This window comes from Cottoperca gobio, chromosome 8 (genome assembly GCF_900634415.1).
Source record: "Cottoperca gobio chromosome 8, fCotGob3.1, whole genome shotgun sequence".
Lineage (NCBI taxonomy): Eukaryota > Metazoa > Chordata > Actinopteri > Perciformes > Bovichtidae > Cottoperca > Cottoperca gobio.
The window spans coordinates 19,589,007-19,605,320 of NC_041362.1; the positions used below are offsets into that span (position 1 = coordinate 19,589,007).

The window sequence follows — 16,314 nt, forward strand, 5'->3', positions numbered from 1 at the left end:
GGGCGTACTTTTCTTTGCCTGACGGCATTATGTGGGTGTGTGTGTGTTGCTCTGATTGGTTGACACACAGAAAATAACTGGAACAGTGGTGGAATGTTTTACGCATTGTTTGTCATAGTGTGGACGTTTTTCTTATTTTTTTCAATAATCAAATGCTTTCCTGGCTGCTTTTGAACCGACCTGGCAACACTGCAGTAGCTAGAAGGCTGCATGACCAGGCTGGTCAGAACAGCTAGTAGCAACGATAGCTAATATATACGACCAATACAAATAGCAAAGTTAGGACTATTGCAATTCAAGATTATAGGGATGTCTGCAGTAATATCGTGAATTTGGGCACATTTTAGGAACCTAAAAATATAAGGTTATTGTCTATTGGCAGCCCCAGGGGACCCAGTGACAGGTCAGGCGCCAGGATGAAGTGACTGGAGGGGCTGATTAAAGTTGCCAGTCTCTGGACACAGCTGTGCATGAGAGCTTCACTCAGCATCTTTCACTTGAGGAACTCCCAGATAAACATTAGTGACTGAGGCTTTGGCTTCATCTTCAGCTGCTCCAGTTCCTACTCCTGTTGGCAGATTACAGGATAAAGTACATATTTAACTACACTTCAGTGTCAGGATCAACATAAGTTATTGAGAAAATGTTCATTTGAGTTAAAAGTTAGGAGATTTGCATCCAGTCACACATGTATGACAGGATTTAGGGCAGAGGCACATGCTGGCGTAGTATGTGTGTGTGTGTGTGTGTGTGTGTGTGTGTGTGTGTGTGTGTGTGTGTGTGTGTGTGTGTGTGTGTGTGTGCGCGTGTGCGTGTGTGTGTGTGTGTGCGTGTGGTGTGTATGTGTCTCTCTCTCTGTAAACAGGACTGCAGAATGATGCAGGAAATCAAAAATGGTCAAAAAGTGTGATGAAGAGAAAATGTGACTTTCAGTAGGGAAGTGCAAACAGACGTCCACATTATCAAATCATATTCCACAGTACCAGGGTGTGGACTCTAAACCACAGAGCCACTAGGACACCTTCCATGTTTGTTTAGGCTCTTACCTTCCTGTGCTGAGCCCTCCGCTTCCAGGTGTCAGAGAGGAATGTATCTGAACATCACAGGGAGACAGGCAGACAGGGCAAACAGGGACTTGTAGCAACCTGACTGTGACTCCACAGGAAAAATGGTTTTCACCAAAGCTATTGTGTTGGGTTTCTAAAAGATTTAGGTTTTAACAAAAACCAGTATCATGCAACTATTAATATATAGCAATATGATTCCAAAGACAACAGGTTATACATTCTGGTAATCTTACAACTTGTCCAGTGTTTTATCACCTTCTAATCAAGCATGTAGAGAAATGAACGCCTGTATTTTAATATCACCATGAGTTGTGAGACAAAGTGTTTGGAAGGTGAGCTGAGGTGACAGTTTTACACTCCTGCTGCTTGGCATTCACAGGCAGGCTGAAGAGGGTGAGACAAGGTGATGACATCAGCTGCTGCGAGCTGAACTCAGCAGCGGAAGGAAAGTTTATAACAGTGTCATGAAAGATTTGGAGCTGACGTTATGTTCCTTTCCCTGCCTCTAGCCATGAGCTGCACACTGAGCTTGGACTGATATGTGTTTTTGAAAGCCGATACTAAAGCCAACACCTGTATTTTTTGCCAGAAGGGGATTTCTTGTGACAATATGAAACTTTAAACTTGAGAAATAAACAGAACCAGCTTGTAGATCTTTATGAGGCATTACAAACTACAAACACACAACATCAATTCATCAAAAGACATTTAACCCGTTGCACCCAGTTGATACAATTTGCACCAAGAAATCGCACCCCTCTTTCTCAGAGTCATAACTCATACAAACCTGAATACACTGACGTCATAAACAAACTGTCACAATCAGCAAGTGGTAACATTTATACAAAACAATCTAACTGAATGTTGTGTGAACATAGACTAGAAAACTGAAGAATAGCTCAAGAATAGCTTTCACCGGCTATTTCTTAATTATTTTATTTGTTCTTTTTGTGCACTTTTATTATGTTATTCTTTCAAATATTGAGAGTGGACAACATGACTACCAATATCAGCCAAATAGGCCTACTGTACTGTATATCGGTCTAACTCTAGCATGACGCCAGCCCACACACACACACACACACACACACACACACACACACACACACACACACACACACACACACACACACACACACACACACACACACACACACACACACACACACACACACACACACACAAGCAAGCAAAGGTCTGTAGTATCTCAGTTGCACTTACAAAGCGTCAATGTGTTTTCGCACCACATGGGTCAATTTTAACAAGCAAATATAAAGTGACCCCTACTGTTTATGACTTGTTTTAATTAATGTGTTTTTTCCCATGTCTCTCTCTCTCTCTCTCTCTCTCTCTCTCTCTCTCTCTCTCTCTCTCTCTCTATTCTATGAATCGTTTTTCTTTCTACTCTACAGGGGCCAACATGCTGTCATCTGCCCAGTAGCGAGTTGTGAAGTCTTCAGTTTTATAGCTTTTTACATTTTTGTCCTCACGCAAGCTCTTGAGCTTCACTTCTCCATTTCCTATTTATCTTCCACATTTTATTTTTTCTGCACAAAAAAGGAATATATATAAACTCATCCACAGTCTGCAGTGAATATGTCATCTGACCTCTCCAGTTTCCACATTAGACCGTTTTTATTAAACAGTATTCATGAACATCTTGAACAATCCCAGATCTTTGATACAAATCTAATTAAAGTTACATTAAAGTTTACTTACTAAAGAAGGCCTTTACTTTTCAAATGTTTTCATATGTTATTGCAGGCCGACAGGAGATCTTTTACACCTGCTCAGGAAGTAGAGCCGTCGTCCACCAGTCGGAGGGTCGGCGGTTCGATCCCCACAAGCCACAGGCAACATACTGAACCCCAAATTGTGGTGAGTTTGTGAATGTTTATCACTCCTGAAGGCTACCACCATCTTGTATGGTAACCTTTGCCTCTGTATAAATGTGTGTGTGAATGCTGACGTGTTGTAAAGCACTTTGAATGATCACAAAGTTAGGAAAAGCGCTATAAAAATGCAGTCCATTTACCAGTCGCCCTTAATACACCAATAATGTCAAAATCAAATGTGGTGATAAGAACCATCAAGGTAAAAATAGTAGATTTGTTGCAAGTGAGGTTTAAATGAAACAAGACAGATGTAGTTCATCATTAAGCACATCAGAGCACATTCACTGACTGCAGGGTGCGTTCAGTTCTACCTGTACAACTTAGAGGCGCATGCAGTGCACACACACACTGGTAAGGTTAGTTTGGGAGTAAACGATCAGCCCCTCACCAAAGTGGTAAAGAGTTGGCAGTCATGTCTTGTCGAGTTTGCTTGTCGAAGTGTTCATGTTATAGTCTCCGTGTCTTACGTCCAGTATAGTCAGTCACTGTCTGTCATTGCACTTCCTGTTTTAATTTTGTACATACCTCTTGTCCCTCTTTCCAGATCCCTTTACTTCCTGCCTTTGTGTGGTTTCCCGCCATCGTCAGCGTCTGCCCCGCCCCTGATTATCTCCACCTGTGCCCACTCACCTCATGTATAAATAGTCCTGTCTCACCTTGTCTTGTGCCAGTTTGTCTTGTTATGACCCAGTGTATTGAACCAGCGTGTCAGCAGTATTTTTGGAATTGTTTGTATATCCTCCTCGTGAGTGTTTTGAGTTTGTGCTACCTGTTTGCAAGTAAAGTATTTAATTTGACACTTTACATCTGTTTCTGGCATCGTGGATTTGAGTCTTCCTTCCCTGTGTCTGTGGTCGTTACGTTGGCCTGTGTAGATATAGAGGGTATTAAATATTATATATCAAACTAGACATGCACTCAGTCGCGTGCAGATCTCCACCCGGTGTGTCTCCCTCTCCCCTCGCCAACAAAGAAGAGTTGAATGTAACTCAATTGTCCCGACAGTCAAGATGGCGGTGATGAAAACAAAAACGGAGATTAATTAATCTCCTATCGTGCCACTTATTTGAGGATCACGTATATCGGGTAAGGATGCAGATGCGCCGGTTCACAATGAGACCAAACTTGTCAGCGTTTGAGCCACGAGAACAACAGACTAGCTAATGCTTGTTTTTATCCTGACTGATTGCAGGAAATGCCTTTTGCTACTGACGCAGTCGTTCATTACTGAGGAGTCAGCGGTCAGTGAAGGTATAAAACAGTCAGTATAATAATAAATTGTGAATCACTTCAACCACCTTCAGCATAGTCATAAACTGAATGCAAAAAATGTTAGACTGACGGGTGCTGCAGTATGCAAGACAAGTCGAGAACAGACAGACAGACGCACACACACACACACACACACACACACACACACAACCTTACGCTGGGCAGACATGATAACTAGATTCAATTAAACTGAGTTGACCTGGAAAATAATGAGGCAACAAACCTGATTATGATGATAGCAAATGATGTGGCAGATATCAGAGGCAAGAGAGACACAGACAAGACGTTTAACTTTAAAAGTCCAAGTAAGTTATTTTTCTAGCTGATTTTTCAAGCGATTAGCGTATATATATATATATATATATATATATATATATATCTTTCTTGGTTTGAGCTGTGCAGGAGGTTTCAGTCTTGTGTTTTGTGTTTGGTGAAATCTTTTGTCCTTGTAGGAGACAAGGGACAAAATACACAATCAACACAACAACAGCCGCTGTAAAAGTCTCCACCACTTCTCTCTGTAGGTGTGTGTGTGTGTGTGTGTGTGTGTGTGTGTGCAAGGCCCTTTGTGTGTTTTTTTCGCTGTCTTCCTCTTTCGCCCTCTGTTCAGCAGACAGTGCTGTGTTGCCATGTTCCCTTGGCCCCCCAGCCTCCCATCAGTTCATTAGGACAATACGAGGTGTCTGAAGTATTCCATAAAACTCAGTGTGAATGGTGTGAACTCGGCCCGAGGCAACAGGATGCTGCTCCACGTAGCGGATTAAAGAAGTCGGGGCCTTCTGCAAATCCAAGCGTCTGGCTTTTTGATCCTCGGAACAAAAGGAAATGAGAGATACGTAAAATATGATTATGAGGAAATATGATTTCCTACAACCTTGTTTTACCAAACAGCTTTTTTCAACATGTCAATAATTACACCGGAGTGACGTCATGTACATTTCCTTGGTCCACTGATATCGTGGCACAAATGTTCAGGTTCCCCAACATGTGTTTCCCCTTAAAAAGACTACAGTCAACTGTCTCCACTGGAAAGAGGAAGAAGTTTCCATGCGAGGCCAACGGTGTATAAAGTGGTACTGTTACGCCCAAATCTCTTCCCGACATGAAACCGCTTCAGGTTCAGCTTCAGACGACTGCTTCCTCGCTTTATGGCGTCATATTATTATTATGTGGTGACACTTTAGCCCCATTTAGCATTCATAAGCACTCTTTCAACACATATCATTGTATTCATGTCTTTTTACTATAACTGATGCTATGAGGCATTTGTAACTCACTAGTATGCAATATTTTCTGTGTGGTAATATTGTGTTCTCTATAACATCGTGAATCTCAGTATTTAGCTGGAGGCTTCTAATAAACCCAGAGGGTTGTCTGCCTCCTCCTGCACTGTGTGTCATGTGTTGTCTTTGTAATGTTTGTGTATTTTAAATGTATATATTAGGAAAGGTGTTTACACGCTCATCCCTCTGCAAATCAGTTACTGATATTCTGTCACGTTAATGGGGAATAATCTGTATCTTTATATAACATTATTACTATACATTACACTATTAATGACTGATGTGTGAATGTAACATGATGAATACACCTGCATTAGTAGATCTCTCCAACATAATGCTGCAGGAAGTACTCTGATAGATACTTTTACAGTGTAGAAACACTCTGTTACAAGTAAAAGCCCTGAAGTAAAAGTACAAAAGTAAAGTACTCATTATTCAGAAAGGCCCATTTCAGAATCACATATATTATGTTATTGGATTATAATTAGTGAAGCATTATTATGTTCATCACTTTAATGTTGCAGCTGGTGGGGCTAATCAACTACTTTATGTACAGCTGGGTAGTTTAATCTATAACAATACATCATCATTTATTAGTTGATTTATATGTTTGTATTAATAATGTAAATCTGAAAAGTAACTAGTAACTAAAGTTATTAAATAAATGTATTGCAGTAAAAAGTACAATAGTTCTCTCGGATTTGTAGTGGAGTAGAAGTTTATACAGTAGCAGAGAGTAGCTGAGTCAGCAAGTCTTTTTCGAGGCTTCAGGGTTACTCAGTAAAATTCTGCAGATTACTCAGAAAGCTGCTTCCTGGAACAGATCCTGGATCCAAATATACAGAACTCTGGCTTTGTTGTATAAATAATGTCCAAAAGTGAACTCCTGGAAAGTAATGAGTACTTGCAAGAGGCGGAAAAAAGAAAAGTACTTTCCTCTTCTAAAACAGAGGGATGAAGCGGTGGATTCACACTTACTTATTATAAGTGGCTTTAGATAAAAGCATTAGTAAATAAATGTAATGTTCTGCACTGTAATGTAATTTAATGTAATATAATGTAATTTAATGTAATATAATGTAATGTAATTTAATTTAATAAAATGTAGTTTAATGTAATGTAATGTAATATAATGTAATGTAATTTAATGTAATTAAATTTAATAAAATGTAATTTAATATATAATGTAATGTAATTTAATGTAATGTAATTTAATGTAATATAATGTAATTTAATGTAATATAATGTAATGTAATTTAATTTAATAAAATGTAATTTAATTTAATGTAATATAATGTAATTTAATGTAATATAATGTAATGTTAATGTAATTTAATAAAATGTAGTTTAATGTAATGTAATGTAATATAATGTAATGTAATTTAATGTAATTAAATTAATAAAATGTAATTTAATATAATGTAATGTAATTTAATGTAATGTAATTTAACTGTAATATAATGTTAATTTAATGTAATATAATGTAATGTAATTTAATTTAATAAAATGTTAATTTAATTTAATGTAATATAATGTAATTTAATGTAACTATAATGTCATGTAATGTAATTTAATGTAATTGTAATGTAATTTCATGTAATACAATGTAATTTAATTTAATGTAATGTAATGTAATCTTACACACACACACACACACACACACACACACACACACACACACACACACACACACACACACACACGCACACACACACACACGCACACACAGATGTGTATCATATTTCAAACAATCCTACTTTATTTAATGTTTCCCCAATGGGACACCTGCTCAATAGTCCTACCTCTACGTTTCATCTTTCCTAAAAAGTGAAAAGTATCTTTCATAATGCCACACAGAGATTATTATTACAATTATTATTACAATTATTATTATTATTATTATTATTATTATTATTATTATTATTATTATTATTATTATTATATGACTTTTCAAGTCATAATAATGCTGTACATGTGCTGCCTTCTGCTGTTCTGTTGTCGCTTCATGAATAACAAAAATGATTATAATAACATATAGGCTATTATGTACATGATAAAAGCTCTAAATATGTATAGAAGTGAATGTATAAGTTTATAGTAAAGAAAATGGATTCTGTTTGATCAAATTTGATCCTGTGATCCACCGTGCAAAACTCTTTTTGTTGAAAGACTAACTTGTTACCAATGTCATAGAATGAATGTGCGAGTGATTATATATATATAATCTATATAATAACTGCACTCACTGCAAAGCCAAACTCACAGTAACTTAGACAAGGATAAATATTTATCATAATTAAGTCAAGGTCTGAATCTCCACATTTGACAAATTCGAATGAAAAATGTATTAGATGAAAGAAATGTATCAATGATGTGAAATCAGCTGTTTAAATTTACAGTGAAATAAAAGCTGGTGCTAAAGGAAGAGAGCTTTGTCAAATTAAAGCTAGCTGCTAGTTGAAACACAGCTAGCTCCGCTTTTTATCCCATTTAATTAAATGAGGCAGAAGCTAAATCCTGTTATGAAGAAGAAGAAAACAGCTCAGCACCTGCTAACGCTAGCTAGCTTATCATCTCTCAGTAGCATTCATGTTATTCAGTGCGTTTAAAGTTCCTTTATATTACATATTTAAATACTGGCAGCTGCGGCCGTCCAAGAGATGTTGTTCATAATCCATGTGTTTTTTCTGCTTCTAGTTAATACGTCATTTATAAGTAATAAGTAATTTCACGATAGATCGAATAGAACTATTTCTCTTTACATTAAAGATGCGTTGAACCAACGCTGACTGTCCAAAGTCCTAAAACATGAACATAGAAATATCTGGTAAAAGTCTTTTTGCCATTTGCAGAAAAGAAGACGAATACAATTATTTGCAGACAGGCAAAATATATATATTTTTAAACTGCATTATCTGTCCTGTTCATCGGGGATTGTTCCCAGTTTGAATGTTTAGAACAGCAACTATCAAAGCTCTAATCAGCTGGACAGCCGAATAACAATTTATAGGAACATGTTGTGGATTATCATTAAATCTCAGAGTGTCTAATAAACACACAATATCAATATCAGATGTTCGTAGAATAGGCAACAACAAAACAAACTAGTTCAACGGGACAGCATCCGCAGACGCTTCATTGACTTCATGTGACAGACAAAATGGCCGCCATTAGGCTTTTCTTTGCCTGTAACTGCAGGCGTGTGTGTTCTGAGAGAAAGGAAACAGGCCAATAAAAAGCCAGGCCGCCATTGTAAATAAGAATTTGTTCTTAAAATAAAGAATCTAGTGAAATAAAGGTTAAATAAAAAAACAGTTACACCCAAAACGTGTACACACAGGAACGAACGCAACACACGCACACACACACACACACACACACACACACACACACACACATATACACACACACACAAACGCTGCACACAGGGCTCCAGCTCTATGCTTTTCAATTATTGCATTTCACAGCATTTCTGGCCTTTTGGTTTTGGCTTTGGTTTTGGTTTCATGTCCTGACAAACAATCTATGGCAACACTTTTTTTGGGGAATTTCACCTTTTTGAATGAGATAGAGCGGCAGATGTAGAGAGAGAGAAATGTAACACCAGTCCTCGGCTGGAGTTTAACCTTGGTCGTTGCACTTGTGCAGTATGCACCTTAACCAAATGTCATCAGTACGTCCCTGCATGACATTTAAATCTGAGTAATTACCTGCATCTAATTACACAAAGAGCACCGCGAAGTGACACCAGTTAACAAGAATGTAGCAGTGCTTGTTTGAGCTTTTGTATGATCGCATTATTTCCCTTTCACTGTGAACCAAGGGAACGTTTATATGCACAGAAACAATCAAAGACATGATAGATTCAGTTTCTAGAATAAATCTGAATTATTATTTTGTTTTCTTTTGGTATTTTCCATTTAAAGAGCTGCGTGTATATTGTATGAATATATGTTGTGGCCATGCAAGCCAGTGATAGCTGAGGGCGACTCCCCCAGTGTGTTGCTTATTCTTTAGAAGTTAAGGTGAGTTGATGCACATACGCCCTCAATTATAGAGAAATTAGCCAACACTTTGTTCCTATTAGAGATATTTGAAACTCCTGTCATCCCAGATATGTGTTTTTGCTCTCAGCTATTAATTGTTTTTTATTTTTATATTTGTCATATTAGTATAAAACATTACTGCATTTCAGTCCTCTTGTGCTTGCGTAAGGAAATATTTTTTTGCTTCCATGAATCATCTTGAAACTTACATAAAGGCTGAAATACGTCATTGTTGGAGTGTTTTACTAAAGAGCAGACTTTTGCTTATTTTGTGTCTATCTGTGAGTGTGTGTGTGTATGTGTGTGTGTGTGCGTGTGTGTGTGCGTGTGTGTGTGTGTGTGTGCGTGTGTCTGTGTATGTGTGGTATCCACCACCGTACCTGGGTCTGCGTCAGGCCCAGTTTGGCCGCCAGGTCGGCCCTCTCGGGCAGGGCGAGGTACTGGGTCTGCTGGAAGCGCTGGTTGAGGGCCTGAAGCTGCAGGCTGGAGTAAATGGTCCGAGGCTTCCTGATCTTCTTCCCCTTCCCGTTCAGCCTCACTTCCCCGTTCTCTATCACCGTCGTGGGCTTCTCATGTTCTGGAGAAGAGGAGAGAGAAGAGAAGAATTTCCTCAAGATAAATATCAACACAGGGATTTCTGTGGGGACAGAAGTTTGGCCCGAGCGTTACGGACACCGTCATCAGTCTCAGTGTTTCATGTCCACGTCCGCCAAAACAACACACTGAAACACTTTATGCTCATGAAATGTTGTGGGAGATTCTGTATATGTGGGAATATTTTATTTTTTTACTTTTATGGCATACTTTGATACTTTAAATATGTTAAAGGAAAGCTCGGTTTTTTGTGCTTGTTTTCCTCACGGTGTTGTTTTTCCTTTCTCTTGATCAGCATTTTTATTCCACAAAAAATGCCAAGAAAAAGTCAAATCCATGTAGATATATATGTAAAAACATAAATTCAGGGAACAGGTCTGTTTTTATGTAAACACTTGGCTTCTATTAAAGTGCAAACAGCAACACATTCAGCCTTATTCCATAGGAAATGTGTCAGGGACAGATCAGTCAACCATTTTGTTACAGTAAAGCAGTTTACCTTAACCTAAACCCTCTAGAATTAAATCACAAATCAGAAAAATATGTATGAATTTTTCAAAATATAAGGCTTTTCAAAAGCCTTACAAAATAATTCTGTGAGATGTTGGTGGGTTTAACATAAGACTTCCCTGCATCCAAACTGCTATGAACTCAAGGAATAAATACCACAATAAAACAAAGTACTATTCAGTTTTATGAAATATACTATGATGCACAGTGAGTGTATGTGACAATGATGCAGGTAGAAAGAGAAATACTCTTTCTCAAAAGCAGTTTATGTGCAACTCATTCAAGAGGGCTTTTCTTTAGTTCATTTTTTTCAAGATATCTATAGTGTATGTTCTCCCACACTGATCGTTGTTATGACATGAGCTTATAGCCTGCAGTGGCAGTCGAGAACAGCTGTGGACAAGCCGAGGCCTCACAAGACGCTCAGATTCCGTAACTGAGCTGCAGCTCCTGCAATGGGGAGAGGCAGCAGCGCCGCGCGGGACTGCATCGACACCGGAGGAGAGAAAAACAAAAGGCACTGCGAGATGGAGAACACTTGAGAGGGTGTAACATTCTGAGCAGCACTTTGGGTTTTAACTCTTGTGTTTCGTTGGCTTTACTTTATTGTTTGAGTTCCCACAGACCAATATCTGTAGTAAATAATAAGAATTTAAAATCAACAGTTTTCCCACTTTAAATGATTTGTTTTCTGTGGTGATCCTTCGTGAGAAAGAAAATAAAAATAACCATAAGCATTGTTAGTACACTGAAATATGGATACATATTTTTGTTATGTTATATGTAGGTTGTATGTTATATGGGCCATGTGTGAACAAATATATATGTATTTGGTTTTTACAGACAAACAGTAAGTTATACCACAGAGTGACGTTTCTTATGTTCGGGGTCAGAGAGGTTTGATCCGTGCCTGACTTCATATGATCAAAATCCAATAAGATACATTTATTTAGACTTAATAGGGAATTGTGAGCGGTGGAGCTGCATATAAAGTAATGTACTGTCAACAGCAATGACAGTACAGAGAATATGAAAATCCATTGTAGTTAACCACGTTTTACAGCTGACAGACGTTATGCGTCATTTTCTGTGGTGAACTTCTGAAATATGTCATGATTTCAAAATCATTCTGATAAGCAATTTTCATAAAATTAGGAAATTAAAGTGATATTACACAATATTACGTGTGTTTCTTGAGCTGGAGTCTTTTATTTTATAGTACTTAATTGTATGTTGGAGAGACAAGCTGAGAACACCAATTCAAAGTGCTGATGTGGAACTTTCACCCACTTTATCATTTATGTCTGTAGACAATAAAAATGATTAGAAAATATTTTTTATTTGACTTTGAATTATGAATATGGTCAATGTATGTACATGTATGTATAACATTTCAATGAAAACAGCCACATGTTGAGTTGGGATGAAATCACTTTACATGCAAATAGATGTGTTATAGTTTAATGTCTGACACTGTTCAGCTGTATTTGTAGAGAAACAATGTTTTTTACAACCTTGAACTTTTCTTTAAAAATACTGTGAGTAATTATCACTTAATTGATTTGTAAGTGTTTTTATTAGCGACACTGTATATTGGCTTCATGGCAACCATATCATATTTTAAATTGAGAAAATGAGAAGAACATGAATATCATGCATGTGGGGTAGAAGAAGAAAGAAAGAAAGAGTTTTGGCAGAAAAAAAACAAGTTTGCCTGCAGTCAAGACAATATCATTTCTTGAATGACCTGTATAATAATAATAATAATAATAATAATAATAATAATAATAATAATAATACTATTTTAGTAAGCTATTATTATTGCTATTATTATTATTATTATTGCTATTATTATTATTATTATTATTATTATTATTGCTATTATTATTATTATTATTATTATTATTATTATTATTATCATCATGATTAGTAGCAGTGAGCCTACATGATCAGACTCTACATCTGTTAACAATAATGTAACATATATGACGATTGACAGGCAGCCACTTCGGGCTGCAGACTGCTCTTCTTCACTACCAAATATCTGAGCGATGAAGGATCTTATAAAATAGTGGATCCTATAGCTTTAACATTGAAGCAATGTAACCTTTTTAAGACATAAGCAAATTCAGAAATCAGAGAAAGTCAAATGAACCACTGTTGACAGCAGTGAATGTGCCTTGGTGGTTAAGGTTTTTTATAAATATGACAACCAAAACAATTAATGTTTAATGTTGTTAATGTAAAGTTATGTATTTTTTTAATTGATTATTAAAGTGGTCCGTTTTCTCTCAAATGTTAGTACTCTTGTGGTATGTTATTTTGAAGGACAGTTTAAATCTATAAAGTAATAGTGGACATATTAGGCCAATTATTATTATTATTATTATTATTATTATTATTATTATTATTATTATTATTATTATTATTATTGCAGTAGAAACAGTGCGGATGTTATGTGGGAGAGGATGGGCTGAGGGTTTGGCTTTGGAGGGGGTGCAGCTCCCGGGCCGCTGCCTGCGGGACACCACAGGGCCGGTGTCGGCTGCTTCTTGTGGAGAGACCCACAGTCTGCGCAGGCCTTGAACTCATCCCCCGTCCAACCCCAAAGTACACTAAACATGACGCTGTGGCCGACCTGTGTGTGGATCCAATTATTGAGCTACACTGTGGCTCCTTTTCATCTTTTTAACACACACATATTTAAAATGGCCTAAATAAAACATATGTGAAGAATAAAAATTGTTCCCTCTTGAGCTTTTCCTTAAATTATTTGTGAGCGTATTGTTGCATGTAATGTCCTCTGGCTGTGATGGTACAAGCAGCATCATTTTCAAGATGACACAAGGAAGCATTAATGACATTTTCTTTTGCACGAGTGGACCCAGTAAAAATCAAACAAGCTATGAAACAAAAGGTACATTTGCTAAAGGCTCTTTATTTTCTGTGTTTGCTTTACTTTCTTTAAGATTATTTAACTCAAACTCAACACTTGGAAAGCCGGTAAATAAATGAGCGATGTATGTTAGGCCCATATGCTTCCACGTGGTGGATATTTAGAAGTGCAAACTGTACATGCAAAGGAAAAGTGCAAAGATTAATATGTTGTTGTATTAAATGTCCTACGTAGACCTACCCGCATCTTCCAGTCTGGTGTGTCCAAGCGAGCCGCCATGACCCCCGTGCTGATAGGGCAGGTAGGCCCCGGGGTGGTGCGCGCTCACTGGGCTGTGATAAGGTGGGTATCCCAGCGGGCGACCGTACGAGGATGCACCGGAGGAGAAGGGCCCGTCGTGCTGCGAGGACCCAACAGCATGCAGCCCGTGGACCGGGTAATGATTGTGGGAGAGTCCGGGGGAGGACTGCTGGTGTCCGTGGTAGCCGTGGCCGCCGAACTCCAGAAACGCCGATTTGGACGGATCAGGCGGGACTAAAGTGTCCGATATAGAGCTCATAGTCATCATTGGGGTGAGGGGCAGTGATGTGGTGGGCAATAAAAAGCTTCAGCTATAACCTCCAGACGGGGGTCATCATAAAGCAACGCACCATCACTGTTAAAAAGGTTCTATTGAGTTTCAGAGAAGTGTTTGCATATACTAACAGCAGCCTTTTAAAATGTAATTTACCTTCGATATATTCCTGCTGAAGGAAAAGGCGAGAATAAAGCGGCTTTATGTGGGTTTGCCCTCCGCTACATCCCAGCTGAAAGGTCCATAAACGTGACGTGAGTTTAAAAGCATTGACACAGACTAGACTCAGGACGGGACGACGTGCAGCCAATACGGCGCTCGATGAAAAATAAAAACAGGAACTTCCGACAAAAGGCCGTTCAACTGATTTAATATCCTTCGAACCGGGTTATTTCCCTTCTTCTCTCCCTCCAAAACAAGCAGTCTTTTTTCCTCCCGTGTTGTGAAGAGGCGTTAGTCAGCAGAGAGGAGAAGAGTGTGTTCCTCCTCTTCACAGCGCACTGTGTGTCTGCACGCTACATTCTCTGCCTCCACTTGGCACACACAGCGCGTGCTCATTGGCTGCCGCGCTTCGCCGTGTCACACTAATCACAATGAGCGCGAGCGCTGGAAGGACAGGCTCATCGCGGGTTTGGAGGAGAGCGGGCCTTAATGTCCACTTTTATAAGAAGTGTTAAGTGAACGGCATTTTAATCATTAAAATATCATTCCACAAGTGTGAAATTCTGGAGAAAAAGATCGAAAGGCGCCGATTTCTTTCATGAGGTGAACACTGGCCTAAATAATTAAAGGCCGTCGGTTTATTTAGACTAAGGAACTGACTCACTAAAAAACCAAAAATATATATACATTAAAAAAACTAAAATAAAGGCAGATAGCTGCTAAAATGTTAGATTTGTTAGTATAATAAATGACAATAGTTATGTATGAGGAGGTAAATGGCTGCTTGCTCGTTGATTCACTTGATCCTTTGCATCATTATACATAATACAAATAGGTCTATCGGCGCACTATAGGTTAATATATCTGACTATAACCGTATTTACCGTAAAATGACTTAAACAATATATAATATTTGCCGTCATGTGTGATAAACTGACAGCACAATGATATCTATTTATCAATAACTATACACCGATGCCGTCCATGATTTCATAAAAAAAAGGACAATAGCTCATTAAAAGCAGCGGCTTTCCAAAATAAAATTCTTCCCGCTTGCCAAAAACAAACTTAGACGGATGAGATCAAATTATCTCCATAAGAAAGGCCGCAGACCTTATTATCCAAAATTGCTGTTAATTAAACACACACTTACACTTCCAAAAAAGTCTTATTGTTCTATTTTTCTCTTTTTGTTTTTTTTTAGTTGATCAAACCACAGCTGAGGCGATGAGACTTTGTCCAAAAACCTGACGTGACTTTACGCCAACGTCCTTTACGCAAGAAGTAGCAGAGTACAACACACACACACACACACACACACACACACACACTGAGGGCACTGCCTGTGGTCCCACGCGAGGGACTATTACAACAAACATCGCCCTTTGAGAGAAACTCAGAACTTGTGATTTTGTCAGAGCAGAGGCTCGGACACTGTCATTTCACTCAGCACGGTCATTATGCTCTTTTGCGGTGGAAATTAAACCTCAGCATTACCACACATACAGTGATCTCAATGAAACTATTAGATCCGGACACATCTTTTTAAAAGGTGTATTGATGGGATTTATTACAGTAGTCCACGGTGCACGCAGGCAAAGATAGCGCGATATTGCTGAGCGTAACTGATAATACCGGCAACTTTATAAAGGAGTCAGTGCTGTGTAGCATCGGCTACATGTAGCACTTTGCTATACCATATTACCCGGAGTATCGGTATTTCCTTACATGAATGTAAGGAAATCAGCCATTTTGAACGAATCATTACTTTTATAACAACTTTGAAATGAACACAAGATGAAATCTGACCAACGTCGAGTCTGAAAAGCCCAAAAGGACTGTGGAAGTAGCAACACATATACTTATGTGCTTTAATGCAATTCTGTGGTAGTGTTTCTATTTTATGTACTTTATACTTCTACTTCACTAGATATTAGATTAGAAGTGCCACCAAATATGTAAAAGTGTGTGTGATAAAAAAATAAAAAAAGTTTTACTTTTCTGTTGTAAGTTTC

The 16,314-nt window shown here is 38.1% G+C and overlaps 1 protein-coding gene across 1 annotated transcript; it reads right to left on the reverse strand.

The window, feature by feature from the left end:
• Nucleotides 1–4,890: 4,890 nt before the first annotated feature.
• Nucleotides 4,891–14,657, reverse strand: LOC115011844 (homeobox protein Dlx4b-like). Its single transcript, XM_029437089.1, has 3 exons — nucleotides 13,804–14,657; nucleotides 9,944–10,140; nucleotides 4,891–5,043 (listed from the first exon to the last, which is right to left on the reverse strand). Exons 1-3 carry the CDS (start codon nucleotides 14,129–14,131, stop codon nucleotides 4,891–4,893), a joined length of 678 nt encoding a protein of 225 aa, XP_029292949.1. The 5' UTR covers nucleotides 14,132–14,657.
• Nucleotides 14,658–16,314: the final 1,657 nt, after the last annotated feature.